General features: G+C 31.6%; 2 protein-coding genes across 5 annotated transcripts in view; one reads left to right on the top strand and one right to left on the bottom strand.

Moving 5' to 3' along the window:
* LOC144838337 (uncharacterized) overlaps positions 1-9,776 on the top strand; it is a 48,652-nt gene extending 38,876 nt beyond the window's left edge. Inside the window, exons 47-57 of the mRNA XM_078693676.1 lie at positions 320-382; positions 541-612; positions 951-968; positions 1,268-1,285; positions 1,821-1,838; positions 2,113-2,130; positions 2,544-2,630; positions 3,224-3,356; positions 6,965-7,074; positions 8,125-8,337; positions 8,782-9,776. Coding sequence (XP_078549802.1) covers positions 320-382; positions 541-612; positions 951-968; positions 1,268-1,285; positions 1,821-1,838; positions 2,113-2,130; positions 2,544-2,630; positions 3,224-3,356; positions 6,965-7,074; positions 8,125-8,337; positions 8,782-8,937 — 906 coding nt within the window. The 3' untranslated portion in view covers positions 8,938-9,776. The remainder of the gene's footprint in view (positions 1-319; positions 383-540; positions 613-950; positions 969-1,267; positions 1,286-1,820; positions 1,839-2,112; positions 2,131-2,543; positions 2,631-3,223; positions 3,357-6,964; positions 7,075-8,124; positions 8,338-8,781) is intronic.
* LOC144836869 (uncharacterized) lies at positions 117-25,505 on the bottom strand. Of its 4 annotated transcripts, none has more exons than XR_013611401.1 (14): positions 25,371-25,505; positions 24,469-24,675; positions 23,436-23,648; positions 21,868-22,041; positions 18,141-18,320; positions 17,265-17,507; positions 16,120-16,235; positions 14,866-15,033; positions 14,283-14,436; positions 13,603-13,847; positions 12,689-12,878; positions 12,356-12,542; positions 11,687-11,966; positions 117-129 (listed from the first exon to the last, which is right to left on the bottom strand). XR_013611401.1 is itself a non-coding variant. In XM_078691777.1 (13 exons), exons 1-13 carry the CDS (start codon positions 25,438-25,440, stop codon positions 11,750-11,752), a joined length of 2,364 nt encoding a protein of 787 aa, XP_078547903.1. In that variant the 5' UTR covers positions 25,441-25,505; the 3' UTR covers positions 10,201-11,749. The 4 variants fall into 4 exon arrangements, 1 of the variants encoding a protein (XP_078547903.1); XR_013611399.1 differs by lacking the exon at positions 117-129 and adding an exon at positions 10,201-10,617 and having other exon boundaries at positions 10,692-11,966; XR_013611400.1 differs by lacking the exon at positions 117-129 and adding an exon at positions 10,201-10,373 and having other exon boundaries at positions 10,692-11,966.
* Between the last annotated feature and the right edge of the window lie 648 nt (positions 25,506-26,153).

Below are 26,153 nucleotides of genomic sequence, written 5' to 3'. Positions count from 1 at the left end.
GAACAAAGTATTTATAGCTTGGTGTTTTGTTTTAGGCTTTCTTGGTTTTAAATCCAAGTCAATCAAGGAAAACAGTCGTGCACTGAATTGGGTACAAATCATAATAAACCGTTGAGTGCGCTAATTTATCTATGTCTATCATGGAGTGTTCTTAATGTTTATGATGTAATTTTATAATTTTAAAACTTAATTTGCAAATGATTTGACTTGCATCACAAAAACTATTTTTCCTATTTTTCTCAACAATTCAATTAACATATTATATGAGTGTTTTGAATTAAATTTGTAAAGAAAATGATATTCAATTTTCAATTAACAGGGCATAAAGGGCGAGAGAGGAAGACGGGGTCCTTATGGCCACGTTGGATTACGTGGAGAAGAGGTACGTTTGATTTGTTAGGCCATCGTCTTACTTTATTAATCTCTCAGTTAATTGATCATTATTTTCCTGCTGATTAAATTATTATAAATATGAAATTCTTCGTTGTTTGATCACAAGAATACATCCTACAATTTGTGTAATGCGTTATTTATTTACAGGGTCCTCCAGGTGAAGCAGGGTTAGAGGGTCACCCTGGTATTCCGGGACCAGTTGGAATAAGAGGACCCAAGGCAAGCTTTTTTCAAATCATATTTTTTACACCAATTGTTCAAGCTAACACACCATAAAAGCTGCGTGTAATATATTTAGTTTTCTAAACTAAAACTGTATGTATAATTTCATTTCAAATACCGTATCTGTAATAACTAAATTGTTTCAGGTAACGTTGATGATTTGAATAAGTAATAAAATAATACCGTAGTAGTTAAACTTAAACTAATAATATAAATTGAAGAAAGTTTGCAAATTATATGAAGCGAAAATACTGTTTAAAATTAATGCAATTAAACTTCTTTATCTTGCTTTCAATTATTTAAATTAAACATATTTGCCCTTTTTTTCATTATAGGGGCCACGTGGAGATAGGGTGAGTATTGTTTAATGGTAAATTGATAAAAATATTCTACGCAATCCTTTAGATTTTAGAAAGGTGTATAGTTATTTTTACCGTTTTATCAAATATAGTAATTGAAAATTGTTATAATTGCAGACAAAATGTGTGGGGTTTTAACCGTTTAAAGAACGACATATTCAAATTAGTTTTTTTAATTTTGTTTGCAATAAAGCGTTTCCGCAATAAATAAAAATACAATGCAAATATTTTCATGTTATATTATTTACGTCATGACCGGTTGTTAATTGCGTATTTATTATTGTCTTTTACAGGCTGAACATGGGTTTCCAGTAAGTATATGCCCACATTATTTGTAAATAAATGGATACAAAATGCTTAGGTTAGGAGGTGCACAAGGTACACATGCAACCTCACGCCGAGGTAAAAATAGTTCCACCACTTGAAAACAAAACTTTTCGAAACTTGTTTAAAAACAGTTTTAGAACAAGGGACCGAAAAATCTGCCGTAAATCCTGTCGAACCAGTAAAAACTTCTCTTTGAAACTTGATTTCCATCTTCCTGAGATGTGCACCTCGAGCCTAATGCCCAAACCAGTCTACGCCGCATCGATTCGTTCAACATCTCGATATCTATGATTTTACAAACAAAAATACAAGATATTTTAATGACATGATTCGTAAATTACACACAAGAGATTACAGCAATAACGTTAATTACCAAATACTGTACTAGATATTTCAAATTGAGGAAGCCTATACAATTTCCTGTTTTACTATTAAAATATGAAATATAGGTAATTCTAACAAACAATAAAAACCACTACTTCTCATAATCTAATTTCATTTTTATTTCTATGTTTTTAGGGAGAGAGAGGACCAATGGTAAGATTATTTTATTTTATAACTAATATTCTTTGTTAAATAATTTCATTTGTATGTATTTTTGATATGTGGATAAACACCGCAAATAAACTCACTAGTAGTAGAGTTTTTAAAGAGTAACAGTTGTCCCATCCGATGTTCGGAATAGTCTACTTGATACAGACATCCGTTTATCTTCCCTTCTACATAATATATATTGTATGTATTCGAAATGTATTAAGTTTTATTGAATTAGTTGTATATGTAAAATAATGTTTATTTTATTTATTTGCAGGGAGCACCAGGTTTACCGGTAAGTTTGTAATATCATTTGTTATATTCATTTCCATGTCAGATCATTATTTTACCCGAATATTTGCCCATTATCCTGGGAATATTTAGTAATACAGCATCACATGTGTATCACATGTGTTGCCTGCATCATGTAGGTTGTGGGCTAGGTTATGGTCTATGATAGGAAGAGTGTAATTACACTCGCTCTTCTCTGATGGTACTAGGCGATACTTGCGAAATCGTGTATTTTTCTATGATATTGATGAATTCTAGATAGAGTAGTAGAATTGGGCTATTATTTATAATTACAGTCCAGCATATTGTTTGTCTGTAAATGACATGTACTGTCTATAGTAGCCTACCAATCAAAGAGTTTTTGTATTTTGTATTCAAATAACTTTATTATAACTGTCTTTTCTTGTTTAATTACAGGCAACAGCAACTTATCTTAGTGATGCTGCTGCAATAGCTCAGATATTTGATCATCTTTTTACAATTCCAAACAGAAATGGACCCGGTGTAAGTTGTTTTAATTATAATTATTATATTATATTATTATAACTTTGTCTTTGTATTGATATAAAGCAAAACTCCACATTCCAAAACAATCTTAATAACTTCCACCTTTTTTTTTTTTCATTTTCATACATTTGTTTATATAAATTATAATGTTTATATTTAAATATGGTTATTTATGTAACCCGGGATAATACATTGATAGTGCCTTAACGTTGACGTATTTTGAAAGATTATTGACCTATTTTGAAAAGACTCGCGTAGTTTGGATTTGTTTTGTGCCTCCGAGTTCGGCGTATTTTGGGATGATGTTCACCAACTCTACTGGATGAAGGGTCACAGGGTTAATTCGATTCATGATTTTGTTCATGTCTTTACATTTTGTACTTGTTTGCCGCCTATCGTTTCTTAATCTTATTAACCTTATTAACGTTGCAAACTCCTACTAAATAAAGTTATGACACTAAATTTACATCCATTAGTTTTATAAAAGTCATACGGTGATAATTTTAAAATAATACAGACAAATAAATGTGTTTGTGTATAAAGAGGATATTTATAACTATTGTTTCTCTTATTCATGTCATTTTCTTTAGGATACAGATGTTTTCTATATGTTACGATATGTAGCCAAGTACATAGAGGGTGTTCGTTATCCACTGGGTACACGCGATATTCCAGCCAGAAGCTGCAAAGATATTTTAGACTGCCATGACTATCTAAAAAATGGCAAGTATTATAATTAACTCAAATTTGATTTGATATAAATGTCACCGCATCCCATAATAGTGTGCAGAGGTCTCAATTCTCCCGAAAGTCACGGGAGTCTCCAAAGAAACAAATATAAAAAAATGCACATGTTATAACTGAAAAAATCCCTGTAATATACAGTTCTGTAGTTTGATGATACCGTTTACACAATTATTTAAGACATGTAATTATGTCGCTAACCTTTCTAGCGCTCTTCATCCAATTTTAGTGGTTGTAATTGTTACGATACGTCCTAAATTATCATTTTGTCTTATCCAATATAATTAAATAATTGTGATCGCAGTTCTAATACGATGACGGTGGTATAAGGGGGAGCTTTCTTTTTGCGACGACCAACCTAGTCAATCGATTTGTCGTCGGTCTTCGCCTGTACCTAGAAACCACCAATCCTACAGTTTATTTTTTTATTTATTCATTCAATCACAAATTTCAATACAAATACAAGATATTATTATATACAATTCAAAATATTTTAAAAAGTATAAAAATCAAAAATAGAGTAAACAAGAAATATTTCTTACAAAAAACGACTCGACATTTTAACATAAATAACTCTTCTTTTGATTAATTTATGATTAATTATTAAAAAGATGTCCTTTAACCGCAGAAATACATACAAATCACAGATAGTTCTTTAATTATGAATCACATGCCCATTTTTCACTAGTTAATTGTATACACAGCATTTGAAAGAAGACATGTGTACCTTTCCAACAATGTATTATTTGCCAACAAATATTAATCTACTAATTCAAAAATGGCATTTAAAAATGGTCAATTTTGAACTTCAATGTGCTGTAGCCTGTTTGTGTATGACCTCAACCTGTACTGTAGGCATGCAACTGAATACCTCTAGAGACAACGTGACTTCACGGTGGTATACAAGTGAGAAATTCTTCCCAGTCTGTAGATTCGCGTCAACCAATCAAAGGGCGAGAATCCAAAATCGTTCAACCGTGAGCCCTCATAGACTCTCTTTTCCCAGACGTTTACAAATTCGCAAAACTGTCACTATGAAACAGCTTATTAATGAATATGTCCTCCTGGGACATAGCTGGCTAGAGCCGTGGCGCGAAAAATGTAAAATTCGTATAACAAGTGTTAAAAGAGTAAAACACTAAAAATTGTAAAAATTACATTTAAAACCTTGATAAAGGTAAAACAGAGAAGTAGGCCCTAATAAGCGTTAAAAAAGTGTCGTAAAAATGTAAAAGTATTAAAATTGATTTTGACCAGGATAAAACCAATTACACAGGTTTATTTCTGTTGGGGTCCTGAAATAAAATAATACTAATTAAGCCTACACTAGAGATTTAAAAAGAATTAAATTCATTCAGTTTTTCTCTGCGACTATAAGTGGTCTTTAACTAGTTTTCTGAAGGCAGCGATACTGAGTTATTTATAGTCGCGTGCAACGCGACTCTACAGCTCACTATGTCGGTCGGATGGTCGGTCGGTTGGTTGGTCGGTCGGTAAACACTAACTCAAATTTTAGCACGCGACTGCAGCCATGTATATGGCCTTGTTTTATCACGCTAGGAAGTTTATTCCATTCACCTAATGGCTGTGGCATAAAACGTCCGTCGATAGTTTTTGACGTTATTGGTGGGATAAAATTTGTACTGTGATTCTAGTTTAAAGTTGGCGTTCAAATACGATGGGGCAGATTTAAGTACAGTATTTAATTTGATTTAACATTCGAAAGTCTTAAATTGTCTAACTCTTTTTGTCCAACATGGGTTAAGATAAGATAAGATACGATAAGATAAATCTTTATTGTCATGAACACAACAAGGCGAACATGAAATTGGTTTTCCTTGATGCTTAAAAACACATACAATATATAAAACATTAAAAATATCAATACAATACATTAAAACTATATAGGCCCTTCGTTTAAAATATAACGAACTATGTTATTCTCCATTACTTGTAATTTTCTTTTACTTTTTATTGTGATTACAAAATACCAAGATGAACATACGTAATCAATTACTGTTTATTAATCAATTATGTTGAATAAGAGCAGAACAAAGCAGTTTCTGGCGTTTTCATTAGGGAATGATGCCTGTCTATATAACAACTTTTGTCTGGTACCATTTTTTTTTTCCTGTATTAGCAACATTTTCACTTGTTAACGACTGGTCAAGTGATAGATCCAGGTAATTTAAACAAGCCGATTCATTAATTAAAACTCCATTACAACTGATCGAAAACTCATTCACTTTTTAGTCGCGTGGACGCGACTCTATAGTTCACTATGTCGGTCGGTTGGTCGGTCTGTCGGTCTGTCTGTCTGTCTGTCTGTCGGTCCGGTATCACTATGCGTTTTATCGCTTTCTGAACTTATCTTGATATCAGTTTAATCTAGCTAAGTCAATTTTTCACAGAATATTCCTTATGGCCAGGAATCGATGTGGTTATGTTTTCACGGTGCGCAATAAAAAATTACGCGGTCTACGCACGATTTAACGAAATCACGTTTGTAATCATATCTTCACAACCATGAATCACAATTAAATAAAATTTGGTACTCATAAATTTCAGGGCATAAATCATCATATGGCAATACAATTACGTGCGTAGCGCATGTAACGCATGCGTACGCGCGCTTAAAATTTTCAAAATTTATTTTCGATGAAATAAGAGTACGTTTCAGGCAATTTTAAGCGTTTACAAAATTGCCATGACTGCGCGTTAAATGTTATTGCGCACTCTTTTTGCCCGATTTCTGTTTTCTTGACTTACTTAACTCGAAATTACGTTATACGAGCACGTCAAAAGTGACAGGCTACGCACGTGTAAATTAAAAAAATATAAATGTTTTTAAACATTTCAACATTTTTAATGTCAGTATAGTTCACTATGTCGGTCTGTCGGTCTGTCTGTCGGTCCGGTATCACTATGCATTGTAGCACGCGACTTAATGGCTGTTGGCCTTGTTACTCATTGCTTTACTTTGTGATTAGTTCCAAACAGAATAGCTTCTTTTAGAGGTGAGAAGCAAGGACACACGTCCCAACATTCCCGCATGTGTACAATAAACTAACATGGAGTAGCTTGGTCGTCGGTCGTTGTCGAAAATCCCCTACTGATGGTTGTGGTAGACTTATGATAATGACAATGACAAATTCGTTTATTTTCTTTGTACGATATGACGATAACAAAATACTGATTTAAACAAAAAAAAGGGGAAAATTATAGAAGCAAATGCTTATAAAAGAAAGAACCCCATTTAAATACAAATTTAATTAAATAGATGAAAATCAGCTCTTAAATAATAATTGCAAAAGGTTTTTCAACAAAATGCAACACTAATACTATGCAAATAAACATTTTTATTCTATTATTTTTCACTTGACTTAACGACCTACGCATATATTATGTTGTCTTCGCCTGGACTCGGTATCCGCCAAAGCTGTGTGTCGATGAAATTGTGTTAGGATGTGTGTCCCCGCGTGCACACAGATTCCGAACTAGTTCCTATGTTATACAGAAGCTTATCGCAAATTAAAAGTTGATGGTGGTGGTATTATTTAAATTATTTAGCATAATACTTTTTGTAGGACGTTACTGGATCGATCCTAACCTTGGTTGTCCTACTGATGCAGTAGAAGTGTATTGTAATTTTACAAATAATGGTGAATCGTGTCTTATTCCAAGTGATCCGAGTAGGGTGAGTGATTATTATTATTATTACATCTTACTTACTTACAGCTTACTGAGAAAATCCAAAACCGGTCTTTATATAGAAAAACTGTAATAAAACCATTATGATAAATATACTATTGACATTTTACGTAATATTATTCAATCATCGTAAAGTTAACTGTTTTTCTAAATACCGTATTTATTCAAATATACGGCCCGAGCGCAATATTGTTTTTGCTCGGTTACGGCAGAAATAATGAATAATTCATGACCCTTATTATTTTCAATGATAAAAAATTAATGACAAGATAGCTGATCTACTTTCTAAATATAACATAACTCTCTCAACTATTGAAAAAACATGGATGATTTTAATGGGCATTGAACCCAAGATGCAAGACCCTTAGTCTGAAGCCTATACTTTCTCGACCAACTGTTTGGCATGGCAAAACCTGTTGACACAAGGTACTGGATCTCTGTCCATGTTAATATATAGCGAGCCCTATAATGTCATAATGTGGGTCATAAATTATTCATAATTTCTGCCTTAACCACATAGGAGAAAAAAATAACTTAATACTAAGGGGGAGTTTATTCGATGGAAGCATTTATTTGAGGAAAGCGTTTATTTATGGATATAATATGTTTAACATGTATAATCGAATAAATACCCGCTAGATATGAAGACATACCATTCAATTAATATCAAGAAGTGATTAAATACAGTCAAAAGTGTATCAAAATGATCATGTCAATCAATGAATTCTACTGAAAATAGAAATGTGTGAAATTAATAATGGTCCTAGGGAGGTTATTCGAGTGGTGGGGGAGTTTATTCAAAATGATGTTCTATTGGGGTGGTGGCCTTGATATATATGTACTGATGATATAATTAGCTTTAAACTATTTTAAAGATTGTGCAATTTGACCAAGACAAATTTATTATCAATTAAGTAAAGCCATGCAAGCATACATTTATTTTAAATTTAGCTGACTAAATAGCATTCAAAGATGAAGTTTAAATGTGCTGGCTGAAATGTGTTTGTTTTTTATTTACTTATGGTGACTTCTTTAGTACATCTATGGAATAACACGACCACAGCTGAATTTTCTACATTTGTTGACATCGGAAGGAAGTCAAATAGTTACAATTCACTGTAGAAACATGTCTGTCTGGGAAAGTTCAGACGGCAGATATGTAAACGCTATTAAGTTCAAAGGATGGAACGGAAGTATATACCGCCATGATGGCCAGTTTAAACCAACAGTTATACATGATCAATGTAAAGTACGTATATTTTGATTTAATTGAATACAAAATTATTAGTTAAGAGACCGAACCTTATATGGTTATCTTAGTTGGCGCATTTCTGTCACAAATGTCCAACTTTGGACTTTTTTTAGCTGCAGCAGTAATGATTTGCTGTAAGTCAATAATTTGGCTGAATGGTGACGTCAGCTTATGGAACCCATCGACCTCATTAATTAGTGTTTTTGAGATAGACTGACCGTCAGCTATCTATTCTTCTATAGCATAGAAAATAATTATGCTGCATTATTGATGATTTCTGCCTTAAAACGATAAACAGAAAACAACAAAACAAGTAAATTGGGTTTGACGGTGGTCTGTGACTTCAGCCTAGTGATCTGAAGATTGTGGTTTGGATCACATCCAAAGATAACTTTATGTCATTAAATTCAAACTTTTTTATTATTATTATTATTGATAAAGCATCAAGATACGAGGTGGCGGACAACGAAATTCCTTTTTCAGAGTCAAGATCCAAACATGTTACCAATAATTGATGTCATCACCATTCCATCAGTTCACGAGAGAAATCAGGTAGCAGGGTTCAAAGTTGAACTGGGCAATGCTTGTTTCAACTAAAATCTTTCATTCTCTGAACCAAATCATTAAACAAAAAGTTATTGTCTTCCTATGGCAACAGAAACCTGGCTTTGAACACAAATAAAATTAAAGATTTTCTCGTTCAAAAGCACTGTGTGAAGTACAAAATTCAAATGAAAATAATGCGATTATAGTGAACTCTCCCAATACCGGAGTCTCTGAAAACCTGAAACTCTTTTAACCAACCAGGTCCCCAATTTGTTACCCAATAGAAACACATTCAAAAATATCAAACCAGACATATCAGGCCAGCCCCAGAGTGTCCAGTATTGTGAGAGTTGTACTATAATTATGTTAAACCATGAACGTTTTTTAATTACCGTTTTTACAAAAAAAAATTTATGTTATGTTATTGTATTTAGATTTAAACATAAGCACGTTGTCAACTATGAAATGAAAAACAAAATATACGTATGATGAACCACGTTTCTTGTGTTGTTATTTAGTTATATTCCAAAAGTGTAAACATTAACAAAATGTACATACAACAAATTTGATGTTGTTTTAAAATTATGTTTATTATACCAAATAAATGCGAAATTCGTTTCAAAACCTACCTGGCAAATCTTTATTTGTTATTACAAAGTTATTGTTTAGCACTTGCAGCTGACTTTATAATTTACGGTACTTTTACTGTTGCCTTTTTGAAATTACAGCTTTAGGCCTACTTTAAAATAAATTTTAAAAATTAATAAATTAATTATTGCTATATTATGAGTAAATAAAAGGAAAGATATATAATTTTGTAAAACGAAAAAAATGTTTGAAAAACCACCTAAATGCTATAAATGTATTGAAACATGTTTGGTCAATATTTCTTATTGCTGTTATTATTCTTACTTAATATTATTACATTATTTTAATTGTATTATAAGTATATTTATTAGTATCAATACTGTTATTGTCGATATGGCCATTTTGTTATTAGTAATATTAATATTAACTAATCCAATAATATCGTTATTGTTTATTATTTCGTTTTTAATATTATCTTACATTTACATTTTTTTAAATAAAATATTATTTTGTAATCATCATCACCATAAAAATAATTATTATTACTATTATTTGATCATGTTTATTATAATTAATAATAATAGAAATTGTATTTTTTTTAAATAATATTGTTTTTAGACCTTATCTTTCAACCTACAAACAAGTTGTATTCGATATGGTTTAGTAACTTACACGATTATTTCATCTATGCGAGGTATAAGTATTTGAAAATATTCAGTCGTTAAGTACTACGCGTTTACATTGGTGCTATTCTAGTACGCCTTTATGCTCGTTTATATTGGTATTACTATGTATTAATTCTCGTTTACATTGGTGCTATTCTAGTACGCCTTTATGCTCGTTTATATTGGTATTACTATGTATTAATTCTCGTTTACATTGGTGCTATTCTAGTACGCCTTTATGCTCGTTTACATTGGTATTACTATGTATTAATTCTCGTTTACATTGGTGTTATTCTAGTACGCCTTTATGCTCGTTTACATTGGTGCTATTCTAGTACGCCTTTATGCTCGTTTACATTGGTATTACTATGTATTAATTCCCGTTTACATTAGTGCTATTCTAGTACGCCTTTATGCTCGTTTACATTGGTATTACTATGTATTAATTCTCGTTTACATTGGTGCTATTCTAGTACGCCTTTATGCTCGTTTACATTGGTGCTATTCTAGTATGCCTTTATGCTCGTTTACATTGGTGATATTCTAGTACACATTAATTCTCGTTTGCATTAGTGTTATTCCTGTTCACGTTATTCCTCGTTTACATTGGTGCTATTCTAGTTAGATAAATTAAACTGTATATAAATGAAAAAGGTTTTATACGTGTGTGATGTTTTGTGATATTTTTCAAACCAGTTTGTGTCTAACCAAAATTTTCAAAATGTTATCCAATCAACGAAACATGCCATGGGATCATACTATACCATATCATTATTATATTGTGCAAGATAAATGTTTGATCTTACAAATGTACAGGCCTAAAAATTCACAGTAAACCTGGATACATTGTACTTATATAAGTTCGAAACTGCTTGATTGAAAACGAACAATATGTCGTCGAGAACTTAGTGAGAGTTGAACATAAATGCACGTATTGGTACGTATCCAACATCATCTAATAGCCTCATGTTTTCATATAAATCAATTGTCTTTCATTAACATTCATAGTAACACGTAACCTTGCTGACGTCAAAGAAATAAATCAAATTAAATTATGTTATTGTGAAATGTTTTACTTCTTTAATTATGTTAATTAATAATGTCAAAAGTAATGTTTCGAATATGAAATAACTTGCTAGATCTAATATGTCGATAATACTCGCCATAACTGTTGAAATTGGTTTAAATTGTGAATATTCTGTTGTATAGTTTTTAGTAAATAAAAAGGTCGAAGCACTGTAGTAGAAGAAAACGTATGTGTTTTATTTATTATTTGGGACTTAACGTGTTATGTTATGTATGCAATTGTACAGTATATTATTGTTTTTCTTGAAACCAATCAAAGGGCTTGATAATTAACTTTACCATCACTTTATATTTTACCGGCTATTATATAATGTTGTGGTCCTTTGTTAAACAAATTATATTTGCCAACAAACCAGCAACTACAATTTGTGTGGAGTTATTAGTTAAGAAGAATAATACATTATGAATAGTCAAATCACCCCTCCCCGATTATGTTATTGGCGCTTTAATTTGTCATTAACTAATTAAAATACTCTGAACCTGTGTTATAAAAGTACTACTTATTTAAATGAAATTGTTTTAAACTAATCAAATATATTTAGATGTTTTTCCAAACAGTTTTCGGTGATACTGTTTATCCATTCTGTAAATCCCACCGGCTTCGTGTATAGACCATATTTTCCGTTATTGTCACACTGGTTGCTGGGCAGAGCGACACCGACTACCGCCCAAGTTTCATCATGTCTAATACAAACCAAAGCACCGCCAGTGTCTCCAAGGCATGCGGAGTTTCCTTCGGACCTAAAAGGTTTAAATATGGAAATGATAAATGTATACAAATATAATAACACACTCATAGTAACATCAAAGAATAAACAATCCGCGATTTTTTTTATAAAATAGCACGGATGACTACCCTCATGCGGGCAGATGTAAAAGTGTAGAAGAAAAATAATAGTATATCTAGGTATTTTTAATCTATTTTCGGTCCAAATATGGTCACTTCATTATTATTGTTAAATTAAAAATCGGATATTACTATTTCTTTTGAAATATATCATTATGATAATACAAAATCTATTCAAACATATTTTAACAATGGAACCTTAATAAAAAAATATTATTAATTAGTAATTTTAAACGTATTACTATGACTAGTAAGTATAAATTGCAACGCAACACATCGTTACCTGTAACCTGCACAAAGAATATTTTCGTTAAATTCAGTTTTGTGCGCATCTTCACAGTCGTTATCAAGGAGAACCGGCATCCGTAATTGTTGAGGGATCTCTGGGTAGTCGGCTTTATCACCTAGATCATTTGCACCCCAACCTATCGTGTAACAATCTTCAAATGCACTTCGAATAACATCGTCCTCTATTAGAAATAAACAGTTTAAAAATCGTAAAAAGGCCAATAAGCAAGCTGTAGGCTTAATCCTACATTCACTATAGGTTCACGCATATGTCTAAGGAATATTATTACGATAGACCATTATTAATATTGTAGTTTTAAAATCTTACTTGTTCCCAAACATGCTGTTCGTACAAAACTAGCAAGTATAACTGGAGTCTTCAGTTTGATCAATGCCAAGTCTCGGTCAAAATTGTCTCTAACAAAACCGTCAGCCAAAATGATTTTTTCAACTTCTATTTCCTGAACCTCGATTTCGGAATCTGATGATCGATTGTGTTGCCCGAATGTGACCTTAATCTAGCAAACAGATCAAAAGAAGTTACTAATTTATTAATTTAATTAATAATTAATTATTAATTAAAATTAAAAATACAATTTATTTACAATAAAATACAGTTGAAATTACCAATTTTAAGATTAAAATTTAACTTAATTACAGTAACAAGCGGCAATTAAATGAATTCATTTATAAAAAGCAGACATTATTTAAAAGAGAGATTTGAAACCGACGAGGTTCTTAGCATTCCTAATGTTTACAGAAAGATCATTCCAAAATGTAGAAGCAGTGAATTCATTCTAGTAATAAGTTGTGTATAGATTATTGTTTCCTAATAAAAAAAAACATAATATTATAATGATCAGAAGAGTTAGCTATAATTGTAGTATTTAGTTGATGCCTGATTGTATCGATGTTTATGTAACAAGAATTCATTGTTACAATTAACTTGCGGACACTGTATAGAAAATACAATAATGAGAAGATCGGCAATTGATTAAGTGCATTAATCGTATTTATTTTAAGTTTATTTAATTGTAAATCTAAATTCCTAGATTATCGTATTGACTAATAATTAATTTGTATCCAATAACTGTTGGTTGTATGTAATTTGTTTTTATTTTTTCTGGAAGTAGTAGATAGTATCTCTCTTTACTCTAGTCAGCACTACAATTGTGTTGATTATTTCATGTAATGTTTGGCTTAAAGAAATGAACAAATATAAATTGGAAAAAATATGTGTACCTCATTTACTCGTAACGGTTTACTGTTTCTGTTAACACATGAAGCAGCCGTTAACACCCACTGGTTACAGAGTAACGTTCCTCCACAGATATGCCGAAATACATCAGTGTTTTTAAAATTTCGGGTTATGGAGGCTACCCACGGCCAACTGTTTGGTATTTCAACGTCATAATTTTCCTGCATTGCTTCTTTTTCCTTGGCTTCCTTGATATCAATATCAATTGCCACACCACATCGATTGAAATCTACGTAACAAATAAATTAATAATATATTATTAGCATTGGAGGAGAGTAGATGAGGAGAGGTTAAGACAGAATTGTAGAGCTCCCAATTCTCCCGATTATGGCAGGAGTCTTGTTGAGCCGTGAATGTGAACAAAGTCAAATTTCTGCAAACAACCACATTTGTGCATACATTTTGCCCTCAAATGTTCAAACAACAACATTTGTGCAAACATGGCAACCATAAATGTAAAAAATGCATAATCCGCCAATGCGCAAGAATCACACCCTAAATTTCGACGTTAATTGTGCAAAAGAAATTCTACAAATGTGCAAAATAAAAATCAGTTTATCAACAGCAGGAAAAGAATATGTAGACATAGGGATGAATATTGGTATAATCTGATTTAAAATAGCGCAAGTTCTAGTACTAAGTTCACCGTATATATTCAACTCACCCACACGCCTCTCTGAAATAACCTCTGACAATATCTGAAGATCAGAATATGACTTTATAAGAAATACGTGCGATGTATATGGTGTGTTTGCTATGGATTTAAGTTCATTTCGATCTACTTGTGCTCCAATGCCAACTGCAAATATCTCTACATCCTGAAGAATAATTTTTTTTTAAATGAACATTTATACCAATGATTATAATCACATACATTTTACAAACTCGATTATACTATTACGATATAGCACTCTATGGCTGCTTTAAATTTTAGTTTTATTAGTTACTTCTCCTAGATTATGTTTTCCAAAAATGTTTTTTTGTAATTTGCGTTTGGGACAGAAGTTCAAAAATTGAATAAAAAAATAATATTTTCACCAAATTTGTAATTTGAGGCATAACCTACCTTGATATGTGCTGTAGGCAAATAAATAAAATGAGAGAATATCTGGCAAATTTGTTTACGCCAACCACTGTAATTGAACATAGAATCCTGCCTTCTATCTAATTATAGTGATTACTGTAGATTGTTTTTGTATGTTTTATAAAAAGCGCGGAAACATGTATTATATTAAAGCAATGTTAACCTCCGAATCACGAAGTCGCTTTGCTGCAGCAGAAGGATTACCATCGTTTGATTCACCATCTGTCATCATAAATAGTGCCCTCTTGGCTTCAGGCCTCATTTTAGGTATCACATCTTGGAAAATGGTTTCAAAAGCTTCTCTCATAGATGTTCCTCCGCCAAGTTCTTGCTAAAATCATTAAAGAAATATTGTAAGAAGGCTTCATTGTCATAATTACTTCTTTTAAATCTAATTATTATGAAAGTGAGAGTGTTTACAACGCCTACAGTTGATATTAAGCCACTGTGTTATTGTGTTATGTTTTGCTTGCATTTTCTTAAGCTACATTTAGGCCTAAATGTGTTTAGTTTACTGAAATGATTACGACACCGTTCAATCATTTAAAATGTTTTTTCACCAAACCGTTACTTTTTATTTATTTAGGAAATACTTCCCACCAAAAAAGTGTGGCAATAGGCCTATAGGTTTAAAACTATGGACACCGCTACCAGAGGACACCAATATTAAGGGAATACTTTGTTGGGTACCGAATGGGTCTACTATATGTTCCGTACACTTTGTGGTACTAAAAAGACATGTATTTAATTATGTTACATTTCCCCCAGATCAGACAAATCTTTTCCAAGAAAGATAGAAGATCCTGATCTCTTTGTACCAGTTACGACCTACTGGTAGCCTACTACAATTGATTTCCTATGGTTTATTATATCAAATCACAAAATTTGCTTTTGTATTGTTGTATAGGTAAGTTTGCTTTTGTAAGAAACCGACCAACATTCGATATATATAGTTTTTATTTTTATTTATCTTGCATATAATAGAAAAGAATTGGTTGTAAAAAACTCAAGTCATTAGTGCAATATTCAATTCTATATTAATATAATGTTGTGCCTAATTAAATGTGTACTCTTGTACAATATTGTTCACTTTTAAATTGCAACTTATTCGTATCAGTATCAGCAGTGGTTAATATCATGTTAAGATACTTGTTGTACTGTTCTTTTTATTTATCTTGCATATAATAGAAAAGAATTGGTTGTAAAAAACTCAAGTCATTAGTGCAATATTCAATTCTATATTAATATAATGTTGTGCCTAATTCAATGTGTACTCTTGTACAATATTGTTCACTTTTAAATTGCAACTTATTCGTATCAGTATCAGCAGTGGTTAATATCATGTTAAGATACTTGTTGTACTGTTCTTGCGCAATTGCGTTTGATTTGTTATTGGAAATAAAACATTAAAACATACTTGAATTTCTGTTATTTTATCCTTTACTTCCTGAATTTCATTTGCGTCTTCCTGATTAAAATTAAACTTCACTCGTGCACCAGATGCAAACACCACTGCAGCAATTCGTGTTCCCCCTAATTACAACATAACATGACATTTTGTATTTATCATAAGGATTCTTTTTTTCTTTTTTTATATTTTCAAAAACATTTCTGCGTCGAACTGTTTACGTATGTGTTTTTATTTATTGAAACTTGTAGCTCATAAGCTAGTCTTACCATGTACTAAAGAAACAGAATTACTTCATCTGCGATTAGATAAACCGGTTATCGAACGTTCTATCTTAAGCACTGGTCTTTACAACAAAACGTACCCATGTATAATACATACATAATAGTTATTTTTACTTTAACAAAAAAAATCTTTAAAAACATATTTGCCTAAAAAAATTGAAATAAAATCAAACAAATATGGATGCCAGCATTTATTTTACATTGAACAGTTTATTTTGTCTTTTTATGAATGAAAACATAATTATTTTGTTTTTCTATGAAAGGAATTAACTTTATTAAAACTACAAAATGTCCTATTCAAAATCGTATTTTATTAATCTTTTTATTTTAAATATTGCAGTGCTTGGTGATTGGCTAGTAGGTTACATCACATCAAATCACCGAGCCTAATCAAATTAAAATTGTGGGACTAGCTGACTGAGTGCGGTACTTTACGTCAGGCCCCAGCTCGCTGAGAAGCTTTTGTTTATATCGTAAAATTCGTGAGTGGTTCACGTGTGTGCAGAAGACACAGAACGAATAATCCAACTACAAGCGTCCGCTTTAGTTCACAGTCTTACCAAACTAAACACCTAAAAACTCGCTTAACTTTTTTCAATATTGTTTTAATGACCGTAAATACTAAAAAAAGATACATATTAACTATATACAATTAAATTTAAAGTTATTGATGTCCACCTCACGTGACACTGTCATAAAAGGCGGACTGGATCCTCTGTAACGACAATGTTATTTGAATACAAGATAGATAAAAAAAGACTAACAGAACCGACACTCGAATTCAATCTCCTTGTATCGTTGTCGTAGTTGCAACCAACTTTGTATTATTCTTCTACTTTTGTAAAATGTGTCACAATTGTTTAAACTTACCTTCTTCGTAACTGACACCAAACTCGTCAACAAGAAGCTTCGCGAATTCCACTCCGTATTCGAAGTCAGTATAACTGATAGAGGATGATGCATCGAATGCAAAGACAATGTCAAGGCCTACCGCATTGGCTGCTAAGCGGCCTTCAATTGCTCCTCCAGCGGCACTAGTGTTGGAATATGATCCAACTTTATCTATAAAACTGTCCTTGAAATCTTTTGCTACATCGACGAACGTAGGGTTTTCTGAAAATAAAATAATTTGATCTTACCAAAAAGCAAAAGAAAAGGAATGCAGGATTAATATGTCGTAAAGACACTGTAGATTAGGTTAAATAATACACATTACAATAATTACAAACCTTGAAAAGAAGCCCATCCTGAAACCACGCACACTGGGCTTCTTCTCAAGATAGTATAGGCCTTTTTTTTCAAGATTTGAATGTCAATGTCAGGAATACAAATTTGTATTATCGTGTTTAGCATATATAATGTATTAATTACCTTACCACCCTAATTATCTCAACAATCAAGCTTCACGTATTTATTTGACAGGCTATTGTTTTCCAAATAGTAGGCCTACTTAGAATTCATCTTTTTCTTGTCTGCTTCGTTGGGAAATATGAAAAATTGGCAGGGAATGTCTCAAAATCATATTATTGTAGTAACAACAACAATTTACAGCATTCATTAAAAAAAAGAAGCACCATCTTTAGTTTGAAAAAGCAATCTTGAAAAGAAGCCCACTCTAGAGTCTCTTCAACGATTTACGGTATTCGTGTTATCATACACTTCAATATTTAGTTAATCATAAATCACACCAAAATACGCCATTTCCTTTACAGAATTTTGATATACAGTAATTATTGTCATACTTACTCTTACAAATTGGTTCATAATATGAAAACTCTCCGGATACAAGGCATGTTCGTCTATCTGGACCTGCTAAATGAAACCCTTCATTGCACGTATAATAAATGCTGCTGCCATACAGGATATTTTCGTCGGCTATAATCCCTCCATTTTGTATATTCGGAGGTTCAGAGCAACCCTGAAACTCTAAACGAGACATAATTTTGTTTGTATATATTACAAATAGTTTATTGAGATAATATGAATAGTTAGGCTGGTTTGCTCATCACCGCATTATGAATGTGTTAATTAATCAGTAAGTGTGTCCTGGTGTAATTTGTAATCTGAATCCGATGACGTCTAGCCACATAATCAATACTAATTATTACTCAGTGCTGAGTAATATTTGCTTATTTTTAAAAAGTCAAAATAAGATGAATACTTTAGTTATTACTACAGTAGGTTGAAGAAACTGAACTAAAGATTCACATCGCGTTAAAGTTGATAACTTCATGGGTATCTCCAAACGGTGGTATCCCTTAAGGATTAACGACATGACCAATGATCTCCCACTTTATGGATAACCCAACCATTCAGAAAGAATCATAGCAAAAACATCTTCTAATGAAAGAGCTTAACACAGAAAAGAACATTTTTCACCAAATGAAAGATGGGTTTGTGTCGAGAGAGTTCATGCATGGTCCCAAGGGTGCCGTTATGGCTTTTAACTTCGAGAAGGTCGTGTACTTTTGTCCCATGGGCGTTCAGGGGAAATTTTGTATTTCTTTTCCTTTTGCCTTCCCTCGGACCAACAGGTCAATAATTATATCTCAATTTGTTTATGTATATTAATTCTACGATATGTTAGTTACGATTCTGTATAGACCTATAACTTTATATGTCAGGGCAGCCTTCACGTAATGTAAGGTATTAGATGTAATATCAATACCATAATCTACTTATATAAGGTGGCTGCCCCCTTTGTTATTATTACATTAGTTTTACGGTATATATTTAGTTATTTCGTCATTTAATAATAAATGACATTTTCCATCCATTTCGATGTTTTGTTTCCTTTGTTTTGTCCTTGACTCCTCATTTAATCCTCCTCTGGCCGCGAACGGTAATATATCATTCGATGTTTTGACGAGACTGAATTATTTGGAGTTAGCGATCTCCCTTGGTCTATAGCATTGTCAAGAAACGCAATTCTTGTCCTTTTTTTCTAAAGAAATTATGACGAAGTGGTCTTTGCTGTAAGTCGTTGGTATATTAGCCTATTATTGTACCATTATACGGTCGGTTATAAAATACGCAAGCCACTAATCTTTCGAATCTACTGAAAACCCAACGACGTGCTTTTGCCATAATACTACCATTTCAATCCTATTAATGAATAGAATGATATGTATCGACGGTGACATCAAACGATTTCTAACGCGCATGCCTATTATACTAAAGCACTGCTGCCAATCAAACAAACACTCAAATGCAAACGTTTCGATTACGTTTTACAAACGTTCCGTTAGAACACCATGTAGAAATCGTATGCGCAGTCTATTGACATGTCTGCGTTGATGATTAATTGGCAACAACTATATATTGCTGAACAATTCTGTTTAATTTCATCACAATCGGACTACGAAAAGTTCACTTTCTTACGACCGGTAATTTTAAGTAGTTGGTAATATTAAAGATGTATTGTCCCTTTGACTAATTCCAAAAAAATAAAAAAATAAAAATTTCGAAAAAAGTGGGTCATTTTGAAGTATTATTATAGTTATTAACTTTCACCGAAAATTAGTCGAAAAAAAAATAATTTAACTGAAATACAGACGTTTTTTTGTTCAAAAAATAACTTCCAGTCAAAGTTTTCGATCAAAACATATCTCATAATGCAACGCGCTTGTTTGGCTACTCTGTATGCATAATCATAAAACTTTTTCGCGATCTGTGTGAAAACACCTTCTCACCCGTGACGAGTTGTAAACAATCTTAATTAACATCATGCATAATGCATACTCGTTGTTTGAAATCTTTGTTTATTTCGCTCACGACGATTTTCCAGACGAAATGTAATCAAATTAATTTACCTGTTAATTACGTAAACTTTTTGTTTTTGGCTCGAATTTTCGACTTAAAGTGAATACATTTAATATTACTTTGATATGGCCAATTTAAATTTAGAATATTTTGACCTTCATTTTTTGTGTTTCAAGGGACAATACATCTTTAATAAAATATGCAATTTTTATATTTGAATTATCATATTAGCCTGCCACCTTCTGTCATTAAAAATTGCGTTAATCTATAGAATATTAAATTATGCATTTGACCGTATGTTGTTACCGTGTCTTGTGGTGTCAAGTACAACAAACGTTTTTTTAATAGGCCTATATGGCTAAGCAGTGGTTTCTTCATAAATCTCCTTAATTATCGATGTGATTATATTTAAATTGTAGTGCCTGTTGATTAGCTAGTGGTTATTTCATCCACATCACATCCAATCACCGGTCCTAATCGAATAAAATCTGCGAAAATCTACTTTAAGGTCATAAAAATATTAGCGTAGATCAATCGCGGCAGGTTTCGAACATGGAAAAATTAATGTTTTTTAAACCCAAAGGATACTATAATTTACAAACAATTTGTATTTAATCTTGTATTTACACTTATTAATAATCTTGTAATAGTTCTGGGAGATCGTTTAATTTGAATTCAGAAAAGTTATAATTAAATTCGTCGCATAAAGTTGTGTTTGTCGCCATAGCAGGTACAGCGCTAAAGATATAAAATAGTAATCATGCCACCAAGATAAGAGCGCGCGAAAGCATAGCCAACAAAGTTAAAGGTTGTTAAGCATGTGCAGTAAACAATATATTAGGCACGGGACCGTTTCGTTGTTAACGACGGTTAATTAAACTGTGTTTATTTTGTAACATTGTGGGCGGTCCGCGCTCTGTCGGTTAGAGTCATGGAAACTTTGATCTCAAACTGATGCATCCTTCTATTCCTTAATCCATGATCCTAAGGTAAAACAGAGCAATTACCGCCTTCATTCGCTGTTACCTAAACCTAATGAACATACATATAATTTCCGACGTAAACGAGAATTGAATGTACCTAAAGTGAACAGTACACTAACCGCTCGAAATCACGGTATTTTTGCTGACTGGTAATCACAACATGAACACTCAAGGAACTTTTTTAATCGCGGGTTATCTTTTAATTTTAAAAGCTGTAGGCCTATAACTTTATCTTGTTTTTTTTTAAAATTATTTTTATCTAATAATTTAAGTGTAAATGACTTGATAAACTGATTGTAAATGATAATTGATATTTTTGTATCTAACTCTGCAATATTGCAATCTGTATTTTACTGTTACGATTGCAATAAATAAATTTCAATTTCAATGATAACATATTATGTGTATAAAACATTAACCGTTATCATATACTTTGTTATTAATTTTGTTTTGTTAGACAATTCCAACACAGATGTTTATATAAGTCGTACCAATTTATAGTGTTAAATTGTTGTATGGTAACTTGACCTTGCAGTTACACATGCTCATCTAATAGCAAAGAAGTAAAAGAGTGTAGGCCCATAGAAAGCAATACTATTATAGGCCTACAAGGCCTACATGTTTTGGTTAAGCTTTATACTGTATAAGATTGGTTTGGAAATAAAATAAATAAATATATAAATAAATAATACCTTAAACTAATTCCTCCATGATATTATTAATCTTACCACAAAATACAGGCTTGTTATCAGGAAACCAATTACCATTACAATCACATGTCCTGATGTAACTTGTACTTCTGTAGTTTTCGTCACATGTGTATTCCAAATTACCATTACCTTTTATTTCAATTTTGCCATGCTCTAAAGATTCGTTCAGATCCGGACATGGTTCATTATATTCTGAAATAAGTAGAGAAACAGAATATGTGATGTGTTTTAGCATCCTTTTTGTCTTTAAAATTAAGATTCACTGTCGTCACTCACCTAATTTCATTTCAATTTTTTACTAAGCTTTGAAAGTTTTATGATACTAATAATAATAATAATAATGATGATGATGATGATGATGATGATGATAATGATACACTTACTAACTACAAAATTGAATAACACTACATGGAATACACTAGAATTAAGTGACATGTTAGCAGTTTCTCACAGACAATGTTATTTGTATTAATATATTCACTTAGCCCATTCCAAACCTTGGCACGTCTATATGATAAGCTACATTTTGTGTAGTTTGTTTTTAGTTTTTGTATTAGTTAATTATAGTAATTGTTTATAATATTGAATTTATTTAATACATTTTGAGGTAGTGTCTTACTTTAAATTATATTTGAACAGCCCCGACCAACGTGGGAATACTCAAGATTTTACATTATCGATTTGTGAGCACCAAAAAAGATTATTATCTAATATCACAATTTTATGTACACAAGAGGTTCTCCGTCTATGTTAATGTTGACTTGTAGGTAAGATAGCTTACTTAACTTCTGCCTCGTTCTAATTAACATATAACTATATTTTTTAACATTTTGGCTAAGTTTGTTGCATATGAGCCATCTTTTAAGACATAATAAATCAGAATTTATTGTTTCAGAAAGGTTATTAATATTGTTGGAAGTGTAGTAGGCATATCTGATAGTATCATCAGCATACATAGAAACAGAGAATATATTACCGTAGAGGAGAAACATTAATGGTCCTAGTATAGACCCCTGAGGAATTTCACATATACTGTGACTTTCATCAGAAAAATATCCATTTACATTAGATATGTACACGGTTATGCAGGTATTTTTCAAACCATAACATCTATATCCCAAATGTCATCTACATTACCTCTACCAACTAAAGATAAGTTTAGGTTCATTGTTTGATATATTATAGTTATAATTACTAATAGTAACTATTATAAATTATGTTGTATTGTATTCTGTTAATTTTGGGTGAACCACACCGGTGTGTGCCACTGTATCAAAAGTGTCTCCAAATACATGTTAAAAAAGTTAATCCGCTAAATATAACACGGCTTTCAAATAAGAACGGGTTATTTTGTAATTAAATTTTTTAATTATGTATGTTTTGGGTAAAGAGGCCCACTGATGATCGAACATTTTTTCGCCAGTTCCAGTATTACAATAATAAACATTGATGTCAAGATATTATTGATGTTACATTATTCAATTCAGAAAAAACCTCGCCATAAATGGAGAAATATATTATACTACAAATCAAAACAATATACAATACAAAAAGGAAACAATTCAATACTTTACGTGTAGGCCTACCTGTGCAATGTTTTCCGTCTCCAGTGAAGCATTCCTTGCACTCACAAGTGTAAGATCCGACGAGATTGGTGCACCTTGCTTTCGTGTGACAAGCAGGAATTCGTTTGGGTTCGGGATCGTCCGAGGCGGATGACGAGAATGATAATGAGAAAGAATCTCCTACTATAGATTGTGTATCTTCTAGTAGAATTCCAACTTTGCATTCGTTTATATCTACCGACGATAACAAATGAATTAAGACCTACCTATTATGTTTATATATGCACCATTTTCATGATAATTTATCATTATCATAATTATCTTTTTTGCATAATTATTAATACTAGACAAATTTTATTTGTATATACGTTTATATATCTAACAGTATGGCCTACACACAATCACAGTAATAAGTTTATTTATGTGTTTATATATCTAACAGTACCCACACTCACAGTTAAAAAATTGCGATTCAATTAATTGCGGCCAAAAATGGTTAATACGTATTTACAGTAATGTCCAAGTATTGCAATACTATATCTAAAGGTTTTAGGTTTGTTCATACATTTACCAACAGGTACTTGTGTTAAACCAAATAGTTATATTGGAGTAGAGATAGGTAAATGTGAAACATCCTCGTATTATGTATACGGGTATTTTTCAAGATGGACATCCATTAGACAGTGTATATCACGATCGGAAAACACCCCCATTTGGGGAAAATCGTTAAACCTAAATTTGTTTTAATTGTCAATAACTAATTATCTAACTCAATTTAATTAGTAAAAATGGTTACATCAGGTGGTTAAAATCAGTACCGAAAGTACGAATCAACTTTATATACCATCGAGTAACATTCTAGAAGTAACGCGCGATTTACTGAATTTTGCTCTTACGTAAATTTATATATAGATTATAATTATTTACCATTATCCTATTTAATTGAGTTTAATCATCAATCACCATTGTCATAAATACCGTTCTTTATCGTAACGTTGCCATATGAATGACGTCACAATAGAATAGTATTGATGCCTTTCAAATTGTAACTCACCTATACATACTGACATTAGGCCACCCCATCTCAACTTTCCGTCGTTTTCCTTTTCACACGTACGTCCATCAGCACCGGATAGTTCGAAACCATCTTCGCACGCTATCATAACAATACCTTTAGAGGATACGGCTTTTCCTGTGCGCCTTTCGCCATACTTATTTAGAAAATAACCATTATCTGGTGCATTTCCCTCAAGTTTACATGCTAAAGAAAAATATTAATTATCAAATAAACGGAAACTATTGAGAAGAAACATTTGCTATACAATCGTCATTAATACTGCGTTCCCAGTAGTTTCTCAAGTCAAGATCCATTTGACAAAAAAAAAGTGATTTGCCCTAATGGTAGAGATATGGTGTTATCGTGCTCATATATTGGCACATAATAAGTTTTGTCACTTAAAGTTTGATAGTGTACCAAAAACTTTAAACTGACTGTATTGTCCAAATTATTATATTGTTATAAAGTACAAAACATACAAACGGTTTATTCAATGTTTTTATTAATTTCAAATCTAGATCTAATATTATAATTATCTTATTCATTTAGAGTCGAGGCTTACACTATCTTGGTATAACTATCGTAATGCAAATAATGTGGAACAGTAAGTAGTATTTGCACTTGTCTTATCTTAAACCAGAACAAAATATTTCAATTTAAGCAACAAAATAAACCCAAAACAAACAAAAAGTTATTTAAAAATGTAAAGAATCAAAACAAAGGAAAATGCGTAAAATGGTAGTAATAGGCCTATGGTAAATAAAATAAATTATGTTTAAATGTATTTAACGAAACGAATTGCTTGATTGTCTATACTAAACATATGTTTGCGTTATAAAATCATTTATTTTGTAAACAATTATATTTGTTATAATTTGTTGAAGAACATTTAGACCTACCTGAAAATGCTTGTTGTACCAATGCTAACAGCAAGAAAACGTACATCAACCGTTCAGCCATAATCGACATACAGATACTTACTTCAGAATATTCAATTAAGAAATAAGGAATAATGGTAGCAGAGTAAACATTTCGCAAAGTTATTTTGGGCTTGACAAACAAAATCTATCAAGGGCTTGTCAGGATGTTAACGATTTCCGGTAAAAGTATCTTACAGTGCTATATCCCGGATCTTTCACTTTCAAAAGGAACTGAAATTGATTCTTAAGTGCATAGGGTTTGGCTGTCGATATCCGTAGTTTCTGTTTTATCTTTTGATTCTTTCCGAAATAAGGCATCGAAAGACTTTGTTATTTGAACTTCAATATGGGTGTGTAACCAAAAGCTATGCCTTTAATCTCAAGTGGCTTAACTTGATCCTTGCTCTATAGGTGTGGAGATTGGCCTGTTTGGTTTTTTTTAACCTGGTGCTAAATAATCATATTTAACAAATATATATATTGTACAATAATTTATATTTATATTAAACACACGACATCTTAAATCTGTGAATTAAATTTGATTTCATTATAATTGTGTACATAATAATATAATATAAATTAAACAAATTACTACAAGACATTGATTCATGAATTTATTTTACAATCTGAGCAGATATGATACTGTGACAAATAAGAACGAACGAGAAAAAAAGGATGAACGAACTAAAAAAAGATAATAATAAACATATAAAGTGTTGAATAAGATAGAATTTGTTCATATAATCGTTATTGTACAAATTT

The sequence above is a fragment of the Antedon bifida genome, chromosome 3 (assembly GCF_963402885.1).
Source record: "Antedon bifida chromosome 3, ecAntBifi1.1, whole genome shotgun sequence".
NCBI classification, from domain to species: domain Eukaryota; kingdom Metazoa; phylum Echinodermata; class Crinoidea; order Comatulida; family Antedonidae; genus Antedon; species Antedon bifida.
Note: the sequence above shows the minus strand (reverse complement) of the source record. Positions and strands in the feature narration are given on the sequence as shown.

Excerpts from the sequence above, each read along its gene's own strand:
- LOC144836869 (XM_078691777.1), bottom strand. The coding sequence starts at position 25,440 with ATGTCGATTATGGCTGAACGGTTGATGTACGTTTTCTTGCTGTTAGCA. Across the intron at positions 24,676-25,370 it reads GGTACAACAAGCATTTTCAG|CATGTAAACTTGAGGGAAAT; the intron begins GTAGGTCTAAAT and ends ATTTTTCTTTAG. Across the intron at positions 18,321-21,867 it reads TAACAAGCCTGTATTTTGTG|AGTTTCAGGGTTGCTCTGAA; the intron begins GTAAGATTAATA and ends TGTCTCGTTTAG.